This window comes from Mercenaria mercenaria, chromosome 8, assembly GCF_021730395.1.
Source record: "Mercenaria mercenaria strain notata chromosome 8, MADL_Memer_1, whole genome shotgun sequence".
Classification (NCBI taxonomy): domain Eukaryota; kingdom Metazoa; phylum Mollusca; class Bivalvia; order Venerida; family Veneridae; genus Mercenaria; species Mercenaria mercenaria.
The window spans coordinates 68,521,308-68,537,359 of record NC_069368.1 but is presented as its reverse complement, the minus strand read 5'-3'; the positions used below and the strand labels follow the sequence as shown (position 1 = coordinate 68,537,359).

Below are 16,052 nucleotides of genomic sequence, written 5' to 3'. Positions count from 1 at the left end.
CACATACTGATAATGTTCAACAGAACTTTTGCTGTGTTAGAAACTCTATGAAGACAGTAAATTCTCTTTTTATTTTTGCAGAAAATAATATATTTAGACTGAGAGTTTATCATTTTCTGTATGACACAGCAATGGATAAATTTAAGAAGTCAGTGTGGTAGATTAGAAAACTTCAGTACCGAATCAAATATGATATATGTAAATGCTTGTAGGTAAACAAATAAATTTGGTATTAAATAAAGGCATATATGACAGATACACATTATCAAAAAACAAAAAAAACAAAAAAAAACAAAAGTAAGTGGGAATAGAAAGGAAAGGAATAATAAAATAGGATAAAAAACACAAGAGAATTGATCGGTGAGGATACATACCATACAAAGTGAGTTGACGTTATGCTACAAGTAACTGCGATTTTGCTGTAACTGAAATAGGATAGTGAAAATGTATCTGAATGGTTGGTTTAACAAGTGTAATGAAATTGACGCATTCTCACATTAGCACAGGAATCACATTATCTGTAGGTTCAATGTTTGATTTACATATTCAGGCAATGATTTTGTTTGTCTCTTTTACATAATTGTCTTCTAATCCAAGTTGCACGTTTTGTGCCTATCAATGGATTTGAGTTATTCTGTTGATTCTAATGCATAAAAAATGTTTCCCAATTTCACTGTGACTTTTATATGGATCATTTTAATTGATGAGTCAGAATTCAGCTGTTGTGTTATCTGTTGTTTATTAAATGGAATAAAATACAATATGTCTATCCTTTGTTTCAGATTAAAGCTGCTGTGAGAACAGTAAATCCAAAAGAAGAGAAATATATGCAACCGGAGCCTAAATTTAAAATCTCAGTAAGTTTCCATATAGTAACAGGACCAAACTTGAAAATTTTTAAAAAGTCATACAATTTTTAACTGCAGTTCAAGAGTTTTTGTGCCCCTCCATGAGTGGTGGGAGCATATAGATTTGGTCTTATCCGTGCGTGCGTCCGTCCGAAGTTCGTGACGTGGCTAGCTCGAAAAGTATTTGATACAGATTGATGAAATCTTGCATGAGTGTTTATCATGATATGAACTTGCGCACCTATTTTTCGTCTGGCTCCGCCCCCTATTTTCAGAGTTATGGCCCCTGAAATAGTCAAAAATGCACATTTTCACCTTGTGACACGCCTAGCTCAAAAAGTATTAGATATAAATTGATGAAACCTTGCATGAGTCTTAATCATGATATGAACTTGAGCACCTCCTACTTTTCATCTGGCTCTGCCCCCTATTTTTAGAGTTATGGCCCCTGAAATAGTCAAAAATACACATTTTCACCTTGTGACATGCCTAGCTCAAAAAGTATTTGATACAGATACATGAAACCTTGCATGAGTCTTGATTATGATATGAACTTGCCCACCTATTTTTCATCTGGCTTTGCCCCCTATTTTCAGAGTAATGGCCCCTGAAATAGTAAAAAATGCGCATTTTCACCTCGTGAAACGCCTAGCTCAAAAAGTGTTTGATATAGATTCATGAAACCTTGCATGAGTCTTAATCATGATATGAACTTGCGCACCTCCTATTTTTCATTTGGGTCGGCCCCCTATTTTCAGAGTTATGGTCCCTGAAATAGTCAAAAATGCACATTTTCACCTTGTGACATGCCTAGCTCAAAAAGTATTTGATATAGATTCATGAAAAACTTGGATGAGTCCTAATCATGATATGAACTTGTGCACCTACTATTTATGTCTCCCCCAGGAGACATATTGTTTTTGCCCTGTCCGTCCGTCCGTCTGTCCGTCCGTCCTTCCGTCCGTCCGTCCGTCCTTCCGTCCGTCCGTCACACTTCATTTCCGAGCAATTACTGGAGAACCATTTGACCTAGAACCTTCAAACTTCATAGGGTTGTAGGGCTGCTGGAGTAGACGACCCTTATTGTTTTTGGGGTCACTCCGTCAAAGGTCAAGGTCACAGGGGCCTGAACATTGAAAACCATTTCCGATCAATAACTAGAGAACCACTTGACCCAGAATGTTGAAACTTCATAGGATGATTGGTCATGAAGAGTAGATGATCCCTATTGATTTTAGGGTCACTCCGTCAAAGGTCAAGGTCACAGGGGCCTGAACATTGAAAACCATTTCCGATCAATAACTAGAGAACCACTTGACCCAGAATGTTGAAACTTCATAGGATGATTGGTCATGAAAAGTAGATGACCCCTATCGATTTTGGGGTCATTCCGTCAAAGGTCAAGGTCACAGGGGCCTGAACATTGAAAACCATTTCCGATCAATAACTAGAGAACCACTTGACCCCGAATGTTGAAACTTCATAGGATGATTGGTCATGAAGAGTAGATGATCCCTATTGATTTTAGGGTCACTCCGTCAAAGGTCAAGGCCACAGGGGCCTGAACATGGAAAACCATTTCCAATCAATAACTTGAGAACCTCTCGACCCAGAATGTTGAAACTTCATAGGATGATTGTTCATGCAGAGTAAATGACCCCTATTGTTTTTGGGGCCACTCCGTTAAAGGTCAAGGTCACAGGGGCCTGAACATTGATAACCAGTTCTGATCAATAACTTGAGAACCACTTGACCCAGAATGTTGAAACTTCATAGGATGATTGAACATGCAGAGTAGATGACCCCTATTGATTTTGGGGTCAGTCTGTTAAAGGTCAAGGTCACAGTGGTCTGTTCATGTAAAATCATTTTTTGGAAATAACTTGAGAACCACTTGACCTACAATGTTGAAACTTAATAGGATGATTGGACATGCAGAGTAGATGACCCCTGTTTATTTTGAGGTCACTTGATCAAAGGTCAAGGTCACAGGAGCCTGAACAGTGACATGAGAACCACTAGGCCAAGAGTGTTGAAATTTAGCGGGATGACTGGACATGCCAAGTAGATGATCCCTATTGCAGCCAACCATCAGTGTCTCTTTGATTTTTGCTCCTGACCCCTATTGACTTCTTGCCTATAGGACTTTGCATTGGGGGAGACATGCGCTTTTTTACAAAAGCATTTTCTAGTTTTCATTTGGGTCCGCCCCGTATTTTTAGAGTTATGGCCCCTGAAATAGTCAAAAATACACATTTTCACCTTGTGATGCACCTAGCTCAAAAAGTATTTAATATAAATGGTTGAAAACTTGCATAAGCCTTTATCATGATATAAGCTTGCACACCTCTTATCTTTTGGCTGGCTCCACCCCCTATTTTTAAAGTTATGGCCCCTGAAATAGTAAAAAAATGCACTTTTTCACCTAATTATGTGCCTAGCTCAAAAAGTATCAGATGTAAATTCAGGAAACCTTGCTGGAGTCTTTATCGTGATGTGAATGTGAACTTGCACACTTGGCATTCCTCTTGAGAATCTTAGCTCTTATTACAGAGTTATGGCCCGTGAAATAACCAAAATTGTTGATTTTTTGTTTGTGATGCTCGATCATAGCTCAAAAAGTAAAGGGCCTAGAATAATGAATCCTTTTCATAAAATGATTGTTGAGGCTATACCCCATTAAGACTGCAAACATTTGAATTATTGGCCCTCATTTATGACAAATGTACCAGTGGGGGGCACACCCTGTGTCCTACAGACACATTCTAGTTGTGATTGCATATGGCTGTCATTATTCTTTTTATGCCCCCCGCCATAAAATGGGAGGGGGGTATATAGTGTTGCCCCTGTCCGTGTGTGTGTTTGTTCGTTTGTGTTTGTGTGTGTGTGTTTGGGAAAGGTTGATGTTCGTGTCTGGTCCATAACTTTGACATGCATGGTCCGATTTCAAAATAATTTGACACAAATAATAAGCATGGATAGACGATATGTCATGCGCAAAACCAGGTCCCTAGCTCAAAGGTCAAGGTCACAGTCCTTGGTTGAACTTAGCCAATTTTCACTACATATATACTGATAATGTGGTCTTCTTGTCCAGTCCATAACTTTGACATGCATGGTCTGATTTCAAAATAATTTGACACAAATAATAAGCATGGATAGATGATGTGTCATGCGCAAAACCAGGTCCCTAGGTCTAAGGTCAAGGTCACACTTAGTGGCCAAAGGTCACATACAAGAATGATTTTGTCTTGAGGATTTCTTCTTCATGCATGGAGGGATTTTGATGTAAGTTGGCTCAGTTCTATACCCTCATGACACAGAATGTCATGCACAAGAACCAGGTCCCTAGTTTAGAATTACTTCCCTTTGTTGTTACTATAAATAGCTTATATTGTAACTTTAGGGAAAAAACAAGACCACTTTTCTGTAGTACAACATGCATGTTACAACCAATTTTGAGAAGTATTTTAACCTATCTCCGCCTGGTAAGGATTTTTGTGTGGACTTGGGAATTTTTTTTATTTTTTTTTTGTTAAGATTAACTTCCCTTAGTTGTTACTATAAATATCTTATGCCAGTGACCATTCTCATGTTGCGGGGGCATCCGTGTCTGTGACATATTTCTAGTTCAACAATTTGACTGTTAACACTCCAGAGGTCACAATTTTAGCCTGATCTTAATGAAACATGGTCAGATTGTTACCCTGAATAAAATCTCAGACAAGTTTGTTACTTAGTCAACTTGGGTCAAAAAGTAGGTCTCTAGTTTAATTAATAGGACATACTTGTAAACACTACAGGCCACATTTTCTTACGTCATCTTCGTAGAATATTGCTATAATGTTTGTCCCTACAAAATCTAGGTCACGTTTAAAACCTTTTTTTCTAAGGTAAGAAACTAGGTGACTAGGTTAAATCATAGAAAAACCTTGTTAACACTCAAGAAGCTACATTTTCTACCTGATCTTCATAAAACTTAGTCAAAATATTTGTCTTTATGAAGTCTAGGTCAAGTTTGAAACTGGATTATCTCGATCAAAATTAAGTCACTAGGAAAAATCATAGAAAGTTCCCATTCTTATCTTGATAAGTTGAAATTGGAGAAATCTTATAGCTGTTTTAGACCGTTATATGAAATAAACAATTTCAATGGATACAAAGACTATGATAGTGTTACTTTTGCTGTTGATACATCTCCTGTTTTATTTAGTTTGTCATAAATGCCCATGTTTCTGGTGTAAAGATTTTCCGTCTGAAAGATTGAGTGCTTTCACTGAAGTGTTTGGTGTTGAAATTACCATCTGGAATAGTTTAGATCAATTAATTTTGTTTTCTACAGAAAGAAGCTGAGCACACAAATTGCTATTTGTCTGTATATTTTACATCCAGTGTGAAACTGAAGACTTGATGTATTCTATAACAGGTTTTCCTTTCTGAGGTTCTAAATACTCTGAGTGGTAATAGGAAACTATCAGACTAGCTAAAGTGGTCTCATCAGTAGTCTATTTTCCTGGAGTATTTTCTGCTATATTTATGTCTCCCACCACATAGTGGTGTGGAAGACATATTGATTAACTGCTGTCTGTCTGTGTGTGTGTGTGTGTGTGTGTGTGTACGTTTGTGTGTCCGTCTGTCACAAATCTTGTCCGCGCTCTAAGTTGAACAGTTCTCAGCTGATCTTCACCAAACTTTAAAAAAATGTGTTTACCAATAAGTCCTCGGCCAAGTTCGATGACGAGCCAAATCGCCCCAGGCACTTCAGAATTATGGCCCTTGAATTACCGAAAATTGGCCTTTTTACTCTTGTCCGCACTCTAACTTGATCTGTTATCATCCAGTCTTCACCAAACTTAAACAAAATGTGTTTGCCAATAAGTCCTTGGCCAAGTTTGATAACTAGCCAAATCGGCCCAGACACGGCCCAGAATTATGGCCCTTGAGTTACCGAAAATCGCTATGTACACGCTTATCTGCACTCTTAAGTCGAACATTTCTCATCTGATCTTCACCAAACTTGAACAGAATGTGTTTGCCAATAAGTCCTTGCGCCAAGTTCGATATCTAGCCAAATTGGCCCAGGCACTTCGGAATAATGGCCCTTGAATTACTGAAAATCCCTCTGTACACAGATGCCAGTGATACATGTATTGGTGCATGGTTGACTCAGATACATAACTATTCAGTTGACTAGGCAGTTGTGGGCAACATGCGCTTTTCTCAAAAACAGCTTTAGTTCTGTTTGAATCTGTTTTTAGCCCATTATAAAACTTACAAGATTCTGTTTTGTCTGTGGAATAAAAGTGATTCACAAGTAAAGAAGTAACCACTCTTTTACTACAGTTGTGAAACTTGACCCATTATAGGATTACCTGCACTCGAGGGCAGTGGCCACAAAACTTGTCCATTCTCTAAACTGAACATTTCTTATCCAATGTTCATGGAACATGGTTGCTATAAAATCTTAGATAAGTTTGATGACCAGCCAGGAGGTTCCTGTGGCTCTGGAGTTAGTGCCCTTGACAGTGTCTGCTCAATATTTCAGCATTTCTTATGCATCATTCAACAGACTTGGTCATATTGGCATAAAATCTCAGCTTGGTTCAGTAACCAGTCAAATAGTCTCTGTTGTATTTGAGTTATGCCTCTTAAATTACTTAGAATTGCAGAAATTGACAAGTGTGCACCCCTGACACTTTGTATGCAGTGTTTACAGACTTGGTCTGAATGTTTATCTTCATTAACTCTTGACAAACTTGGAGAGCCGCCTGGCTAGTCCTGGTCACAGTGGTATTGTATATTATAAATTCTAAGATTGATAGATCAGATCCTAATGACTTTAGTGTTTCATGAACCATTAGCTTCTATATTAAAATATTTCGAAAAAAAACACTAATTTTTAGAAAAAAAAAAGACTTTCCTAATATCCTTAGGACAACCAGCACATTTTCATGCAATCTCGCCAGGCATATGTATGTTTTTGACAACACAGAAAATGACGTCACTGGACCTTCAGCTATTTCCGGAAGTAAAGAAAATGAAAGTAGACATGCTAAACTTGAAAACGAAAGTCGCCTTTGGATTGGTCGATGGTCAGGGGTCATGCGTAGGGGTCACTGTCTAAATGTATGCGTGTGGACTTTTTTTTTTTTTTCTTGCTAATGGGGAGTCAATTTTCAGTAGTTTCTAACGATTTGAAATTACCTGGGCTTTAGCACGACATGTCAGCTTTTCATCTACGAAAACATATTTGAGCTCGGGATAAACACAAATCCCACAGGGGTCCATAACGGAGCAAGGGTACATAAAGATTTTTGGAACTTCATCAAATCGCTCAAAAAGGTCCTTTTTGATGTTGTCTGAAAGTGTCAGTATATGCCTCGGATGTAAGATATTTCCGTATTTGAGAGCTGCAGACGTAGACATTTCAGAAATATTTTCAAAGTGAATTTCAAGTATTAAATGTTGATTCTACTGAAGCGTGAAAGGGCCATCAGACGCTAATACGTTTAATTACGTTACAGCTGCGGAAAGGATATATAGTATATGATGAGCTATCTACTTCACATGGCATGGACGTCCACAGCAGCATCAGTTCTGTGTCCACATGGTGGTTAAGGGTTGATGCACTTTCTTTTTATCGCTGTAATTACTTGATAGATTGAATTCCGCATCTTCGCCTACAACATATGGCACAAGGGCCATAATCGAGTCGGTCTTATTATTGAGACCCTGCACAATAATGCTCAGATAAGGCGTTAATGCATAAAATATCAATGGGCAATGCACAATTACCACTCACTGCAATTCCAATTATCTACTAATTTGTACATGTACAATCAATACATCAAACACTTTCATTTCATTGCTTCAAGGTAATAAACAGTCACTAATGGCACAAGTCATGAAATAATTAAATTGTCATTACTCAGTCACTGTTATTGTTTTTCACACATCTCTTTCGCGTGTCGTAAACCGTTGCAAAATGTAACAGTCCATGTATAACCTCTAATTACTTGACAAGCACTAATTGCTAAGCGGTCACATTAAAGAGACCTATAACAATACAATTTGACAGTTTGGTTCTGTCAAAAGTGGTTGTAATATGTAATAGGGGACCGGTCACATTTTCGGACCTTGCGACCATTGAAATATGAAGAAAAATATTCAGTTCTTTCAAAAACTGCCCTTACTAATGGAATGGTCTCATTTACGGACCGGTCGTTAAGCGGAACTTTACTGTACTAAGTTAATGTATTGATATACTTTACCTCTATCTCTGTTATTACTATATATTCAGTTCAGATTTAAACTTTTGTCCTAATATTTTCATCTACATTGGTGTCTGTAAACACTCCAGTGATAGCTTGTGGCTGCCTCAGATGCGCCAAATTTCATTATCAAACTTTAAAATAGTGGAGTGCGCAGTCTCCTGTGATAGCTTTTTTTCCCAAGGTTCTCATCATTCCAGTTAATGCTCAGTAGTAGATTTGCAGTAATACTGGTTTATAAAACTGTTTTTCACAGTGTTGTGTTTATTAGCCCACCATCATCAGATGGTGGGCTATTAGAATCACTCTGCGTCCGTGGTCCGTCCGTCCGTCATTCCGTCCGTCCGTCCGTCCATCCGTCCGTCCGTCCGTCCGTTAACAATTTCTCGTTATCACATCTCCTCAGAAACTACTGGGGGGATTTTGACCAAACTTTGTCAGAATGATGTATTGATACCCTAGTTGTGTCCCCCTGAAAATCAGACTGGTTCAACAATTTATGAGTGAGTTATGGCCCTTTGTTTATTTCTATAATTTATATAGATTTATATAGGGAAAAACTTTCAAAACCTTCTTGTTCAAAACCACAGAGCCTAGGGCTTTGATATTTGGTATGAAGCATCATCTAGTGGTCCACTACCAAAATGATTCAAATTATTTCTCTGGGGTCAAATATGGCCCCGCCCTGGGGGTCACATGGTTTATATAGACTTATATAGGGAAAAACTTTGAATAACCTCTTGTCCTAAACCACAGGGCCTAGGGCTTTGATATTTTGTATGTGACATCATCTAGTGGTCTTCAACTAAGATTGTTCAAATTATAGCCCTAGGGTCAAATATGGCCCCGCCCTGGGGGTCATATGGTTTACATAGACTTATATAGGGAAAAACTTTGAAAATCTTCTTGTCCAAACCACAAAGCCTAGGGCTTTGATACTTGTAATGTAGCATCATCTAGTGGTTCTCTACCAAGTGTGTTCAAATTATCCTCCTAGGGTTAAATATGGCCCCGCCCTGGGGGTCACATGGTTCATATAGACTTATATAGGGAAAAGCTTTTAAAATGTTCTTGTCAGTAACTACAACATTCAAACTTGGACCACATGTATATTTTTGAGTGGCAAGATGAACCTTGACATGAGTTGACCTTGATTTTGACCTAGTGACCTACTTTCACATTTCTGTAGCTACAGCCTTCAAATTTGGACCACATGCATAATTTTGTGCACTGGAAAAAACTTTGACCTTTTTTTTGACCTAGTGACCTACTTTCACATTTTTGAAGGTACAGGCATCAAATTTGGACCATATGCATAGTTTCGTGTTTCAAAATGAAATTTGACATTGATTTTGACCTAGTGACCTACTTTAACATTTCTCAAGCTACAGCTTTCAAATTTGGACTACATGCATAGTTTTGTGTACCGAAAAAAACTTTGACCTTAAAATTGACCTAGTGACCTACTTTCACATTTTTGAAGGTACAGGCTTCAAATTTGGACCACATGCATAGTTTTGTATTCTGAAATGAAATTTGACCTTGATTTTGACCTAGTGACCTACTTTTACATTTCTCAAGCTACAGCCTTCAAATTTGGACCACTTGCATAGTTTTGTGTACTGAAATGACCTTTGACCTTTACATTGACCTAGTGACCTACTTTCACATTTCTAAGGTACAGGCTTCAAATTTGGACCACATGCATAGTTTTGTATTCCGAAATAAAATTTGACCTTGATTTTGACCTAGTGACCTACTTTTACATTTCTCAAGCTACAGCCTTCAAATTTGGACCACATGCATAGTTTTGTGTACCGAAACAAACTTTGACTTTTACATTGACCTAGTGACCTACTTTCACATTTTTGAAGGTACAGGCTTCAAATTTGGACCACATGCATAGTTTTGTATTCCGAAGTAAAATTTGACCTTGATTTTGACCTAGTGACCTACTTTTACATTTCTCAAGCTACAGCCTTCAAATTTGGACCACTTGCATAGTTTTGTGTATTGAAATGAACTTTGACCTTAAGATTGACATAGTGACCTACTTTCATATTTCTGTAGCTACAGGCTTAAAATTTAGGACCACATGCATAGTTTTGTGTATGGAAACAAACTTTGACCTTGACATTGACCTAGTGACCTACTTTCACATTTTTGAAGGTACAGGATTCAAATTTGGACCACATGCATAGATTTGTGTTGTGTACGGAAATGAAATTTGACCTTGAGCTAGTCAATAAGTCTTGAAATTTGGAACACTCAAAAATGGCACATTGGTGGGCGCCAAGATCACTCTGTGATCTCTTGTTTTCAGCTAGATCTGGTTTTGCAAATTTGGACAGAAAAGTTGTTGATACCAAGAAGTTGAATCCAGTAGTAATACAGCAGTAATTAAATGCTGTATAGACTTCAAAATCTGCTATATACAGTAGATATGAATGACTGTTTTTTTATTTTCAGATAATGAAGAAGAATATAGACAGAGTTTCACAGATCATATCAACATTTATTGAGGGAGGAAAGTTTGTACAAAGCTGTTTCAACTGGGATTCTCCTATACGCAGTCTAACTGCATTTCTTGTAAGGTTCTAGTTTCACTTCATTTTAAAGGTTTAGTTTTTCTTTCATTTTTATTCAACACTTTTACTGCATTTTAGGTTCATATACCAAAAATATCTATACTCAGGTTTGCACTTACCTCAAAAAGTTAAGGAAATTTGAGGGGTTTTTTTTCCAGGTCAGTGAATTGTCAGGGAATTTTGAAAAAACAATATGTTAGTGAGAAAAGATCTTTCAAAAAAGTGAGGGAGAAGTCAAGGAAATATTTTCAAGGACCAAATTTGAAATTTCAAGTGTGAAAATCCAGTCAACGTAAAATTTTAAAGATGTTAACTTTGCTTACTTCACTTGTATTTTCTAAAATGATCCTTCCAGATCTCATTTAAACTACTTTTAAAGATATGAATAAGAGGATATAGTCACTGTCAGTTTGCATAGTATTTATGTGACTGTAGACTGTTTGAGAGTGCAGTTTAAAATGGAGGAAAAATATGCAATACATGGGTGGATAATGGATTGTGTTTCTGTAAGTTAGGAGGTCTAAAAAATAAAGTGGTATTTGGCCATGAAAACTATGGTTTGATCAGTGAAAAGTGAGGGAATTTTATATGTGCTTGTTGTTGGAAACCCTTATATTGAATTTTCCTCTTTTATTTATGGCAGGGAACATTGTTACGTTGTAAACTTTGGAAAATAAATGCACAGATTTGTAACACTTAATAAATCAGTTAGTGGGAAAGTAATCATCCTCAAATAGAAAGAAATATTCTATGTTTAGATATACAGAAATTGAGAATACTTTAAGCCTGTGTACAGTCAAAATTTCAGCTCAATTTAGATGTGAAGTCGTTTATGGAACACTTCTAAAACCTATTTCTGAAGTATGGAATTGTGAATACTAACATGTTGAGAGACACTGATTAAAGTCATCTTTCTTTATTGTTGTAGACACATTTCTGCAACTGCTTGTTTTGGATTTTCTCCAGTTTCTAAAGACCGTCTAACTTTTTAATTGATCTTACACAGATGTCTTAAGTTACATATCATAAAATTTGTTAGACTGTCTCCATTTGTCAAATATTTGTCTTTTGCAGATTTTTGTGTGTTAATTTCAGGTTTTCCTTGTGTTAGTGTGGAATTTTGAGCCTTACATGCTTCCATTGACATTACTCATATTGTTGCTCAAGAATGTATTTCTTTCATCCATCGTCACCCCATACAGTCGAGATCCAGAAGAAAATGTAAGTTTCCTTATTTGTTTTTGAATAATTCATGGTCAGGTATCTCTGTGATTTTTCTATAGCCTTACATTACAAGAAATTGCTCTTTTACATACATGTAGAAGTGTAAAGTAACAAAAAAATTGACACCAAAACCTGATATTTTTGTACTTAAATTTATTTACCATATTTCTCTCTGCATATACAATGTAATACTACATAATGTGACTAGTTTGTCTAATGAACAAGCTCAGAGATGTTGTAATATTAAAGTTTCAGTGTTATTTCTGCTTTTATTGAGATATTGATGAACTGAATAAGGAAATAAATCTACAATAATTTAACATGAACACTTGTCACAGAAAAGAAGGAATAAAACAAGCAAAAGTGGCGTGCCACACACTCGAGATTCAAAAAGGAAAAAGAAAATAGTTTCCAGAGATGATATGGTAGGCTGCCATAGCATGTTTTGTTTTAAGTTCTATTTTATCAAAATTATATATTTACACTGTCATATAGCTCTTAATTTGTGATCAATAGCCACTCAGAAGCTATTACTATCTGTATAATTTCGTCTAAAAATCTTAATGGAACCAAAACTGCCATCTCTCACACCTCCCATCTAATTCTAGCCTAATTCATTCAGCATAATTGCTTGACCCTTTTCCTAGATCTGACATTTATTGACTGCCAATCCTTTTATGTATGGAAGAACACAACCATCTCAGGCTTCCACGACAAATTAATTAGTCTACTCTATTTCCTACTCACTGCAAAATTCCTGCTTGAAACTGACACCAGAAAAAAGTAAATGTCACATGGATCATATTATCTACTGACTGCAATACTGTTGCTGAATGGTTTGGACATCCTTTTACCTTATATAGGCTGAACACACCCACTTTCTTTCTTAAGCTCCTATTACTTCATTATAGAACAACGTAGGAAGCTTCAAATTTGCAAAAATGTCCCAAAACTACAAGCCAAAACAAAATATATTTATAAGTGATTGATTTCTCAGTTATTATTCTTTCTGTTTAGCTGTTACTGGATTTATAGGCTTACATTATCATTAAGGTAAAAATCTCTTAAGGTAGTTCTGCAGGTTGGGATCAAACTTTTCTGTGCAATGTAGAATTTGATGAAACCATGTTTTTTCAAAACTTCAGAATATACTTAGAAAATTTGATGAATGAAAAGGATAGGGTCGTAGGTTTGAATTTTTGCTAGACTGATTTGAAAAATTAGGACCTCACACAAATTTTCATAATGGTAGTCAGTGGGGAAATCAGTTTTGATGGCATTTTCACGAACAGAAATTTTTCTACGATGTAATTTTAATGAAACTTCTAACAGTCATAAATAAACATTATGGTCTATAAAATGATGATATAAAATGTATAGGTCAGTGTGCTTGTATTCAAGATATTTGCCTATGATTAAAGAGATCTACGCATTATGTGCTGATTTTAAGACATTATTTTGAACAATTTAAAGTGTCCTACATTTTAGTGTCATATTTTATCTTAACAAAGGCAGTAATGTTGCTGTTTCAATAGATTTTGTCAGGGGTAGCCATTATTTTACAAAACGATTTTCATTTTCTTATACCAAGTCTGGGCTTTATTCTAAATAATTAATATTCCGCCATTACTTCATGTATATCAAACATGCAGAAAAACCTTAATGGGTCTTTCCTACCTCTGTCTAATGTTTCCCATTCAGAAAGTAAATTGATAATTTCCAGGAAAAGGCCAGTTACGTAAGAATATACATGATATCACTAAATAAAATATGCCATTTTAAACTTAGATAATATCTATGAATTTCTACCATTAATTTTTAGCTAGACTATTCAAAGAAAAGGTGTTTTACATCAATGTTAAAAAATCATAGTGTTATATATTAGGCCTAACTGATCTTATTTATAAAAAGAACTTCATCAAGCATGCTCACTGACATATACTTTGTTAAAGTGCTGACACACACTATGCTAAAGTGGCAATTTAAAAGGTATTACCTACAACCACTTGTAAAACATCACAAGTTTTAAAGAATACGTTAAATAATTTTTCAGTTTTAAATCTAATTATGTTTCTGTTCAAAGAAGAGGTGGTATATTGTTTTAAGCTTGTCAGTTGGTTTGTTTTTCTGGTGGTAATTACTTTCAGTTTTTGGCCAATAACTAGAGAAAGCTTGGTCTCACATTAGTTAAACTTCATTTGATGATTGCCTGTGGTCAGTAGATGACCCCTCTTTTTTAGCATTCAGTAGGTAAAAGGTAAAGGTCACAATGTCCTCAAGACTGAAAACTGTTTCCACTCAGTAAGTAAAGAACTCTGTGACCTACAGCCTTCGAACATCATAGGCTGATTGCATGTGGTCAGTAGATACCCCTGTTGTTTTGGAAGATAGTAGGTCAAAGGTCATATTGACTTTGAGAATGAAAACATTTACCCGTGACAACTAAAGAACACTTGTACCTAATGCTTTTAAGTCATCATAGATGGTGTTGGGTAGGGACATTATGTCTTTTACAAATAGCTCTTGTTGAATCTTGTGGTTTTCACTAGTACACTTTTTCCATCCAATCCAAATATTCTTTTCAATAGCATCAACTGACCATACAGTATTCATCTTTGTAGGTTTCAGGCTACAAAATTCTGTTCCTTATTTATGCATATGAAAATAGACCTTTCATTTAATTGTAATGCATATGCAAGCTTTTTTACATTCTTTCTAAGAATTAACTCATCATCAAGATGAAATGTCAAATTGTTAACAGTTCCATTGATGTAAAGACAAATAAGTAATTACATTGATGAAAACACAGTCTGTCTAAACTTTCACAATCAAAACAGCTTTACATTCAAACTTGTCATTTTGTTGAAAATTAGATACTGTAAAATCATTCAGTTTCGCTGGCATAAAATTTCATGGTTTTGGTAAAATTGACTATTTCTGGGGGGAGGGGGGGACACAGATTCATTTATATCAGATTTTAAAGATAGAATCAAAGAAATCTGCTTATTCAACAGGATTTGATTGCATGGGTTGTTGAAATGTGAAATTCACAAAAAATTGCCCCCCCCCCCCCTCCTCTCCAAAAATATTAATGATTTTGTAGTATTTGTAAGACACAGCCACAATGGTGGGAACAGTTTGATACATTTTTATTGTATTTTCAGGAATATGAAGATGATGATGATGATTTTGATGAAGAGGAAGATCGAGAAAAGGTAAACTATACATCAGAGTATGGTTATAACTTGAAGGTGTTAGTGATTGTGAAAGACCACTAGTTGCTTTCCCATAGACCCCTGTTACAGCATCATGATGTGTGTGGCCTTTCATACATTGAAGCATATAATCATAGTTTTATCAAAAACTATGTTAGTTCCAACAAAGTTGATTGAACATCTAATTAGCTGAGTGGTTAAAGTCACAGAGTTTGAACCATCTGCCCCTCACTGATGTTGGTTCCAAACCTAGCTTGGGATGTAGAATTTTTCATTTGAGGAAGCCATCCAGCTGGGTTATGGAAGGTCAGTGGTTCTTCTCAGGTGCTGGTCATGACTAAAACAAGCCCTGGAGGTAAAAGTTTGTTTCCATATTATCTTACTTACTTACCTTAATCCCATGCTACGTTAGCCTTTAGTGAATGACACTATCCTAGCTTTGGCTTTAGTGAATGACACTATCCTAGCCTTGGCCTTATTATGCTACGTTAGCCTTTAGTGAATGACACTATCCTAGCCTTGGCCTTATTATGCAACGTTAGCCTTTAGTGAATGACACTATCCTAGCCTTTGCCTTATTATGCTACGTTAGCCTTTAGTGAATAACTCTATCCTAGCCTTTGCCTTATTATGCTACGTTAGCCTTTAGTGAATGACACTATCCTAGCCTTGGCCTTATTATGCTACGTTAACCTTTAGTGAATGACACTATCCTAGCCTTGGCCTTATTATGCTACGTTAGCCTTTAGTGAATGACACTATCCTAGCCTTGGCCTTATTATGCTACGTTAGCCTTTAGTGAATAACTCTATCCTAGCCTTTGCCTTATTATGCTACGTTAGCCTTTAGTGAATGACACTATCCTAGCCTTGACCTTATTATGCTACGTTAACCTTTAGTGAATGA

The 16,052-nt window shown here is 36.3% G+C and overlaps 1 protein-coding gene across 2 annotated transcripts in view; it reads left to right on the top strand.

Annotated features, from left to right (window-relative positions):
• Nucleotides 1–16,052, top strand: part of LOC123566166 (multiple C2 and transmembrane domain-containing protein 1-like) — a 69,544-nt gene that overhangs the window by 43,345 nt on the left and 10,147 nt on the right. The window contains exons 10-14 of one of the 2 annotated variants that reach the window (XM_053550131.1): nt 783–857; nt 10,589–10,708; nt 11,803–11,928; nt 12,270–12,356; nt 15,096–15,146. In XM_053550131.1, the coding sequence (XP_053406106.1) occupies nt 783–857; nt 10,589–10,708; nt 11,803–11,928; nt 12,270–12,356; nt 15,096–15,146 (459 nt within the window). The remainder of the gene's footprint in view (nt 1–782; nt 858–10,588; nt 10,709–11,802; nt 11,929–12,269; nt 12,357–15,095; nt 15,147–16,052) is intronic. The other variant, XM_053550132.1, reaches the window with a different exon arrangement.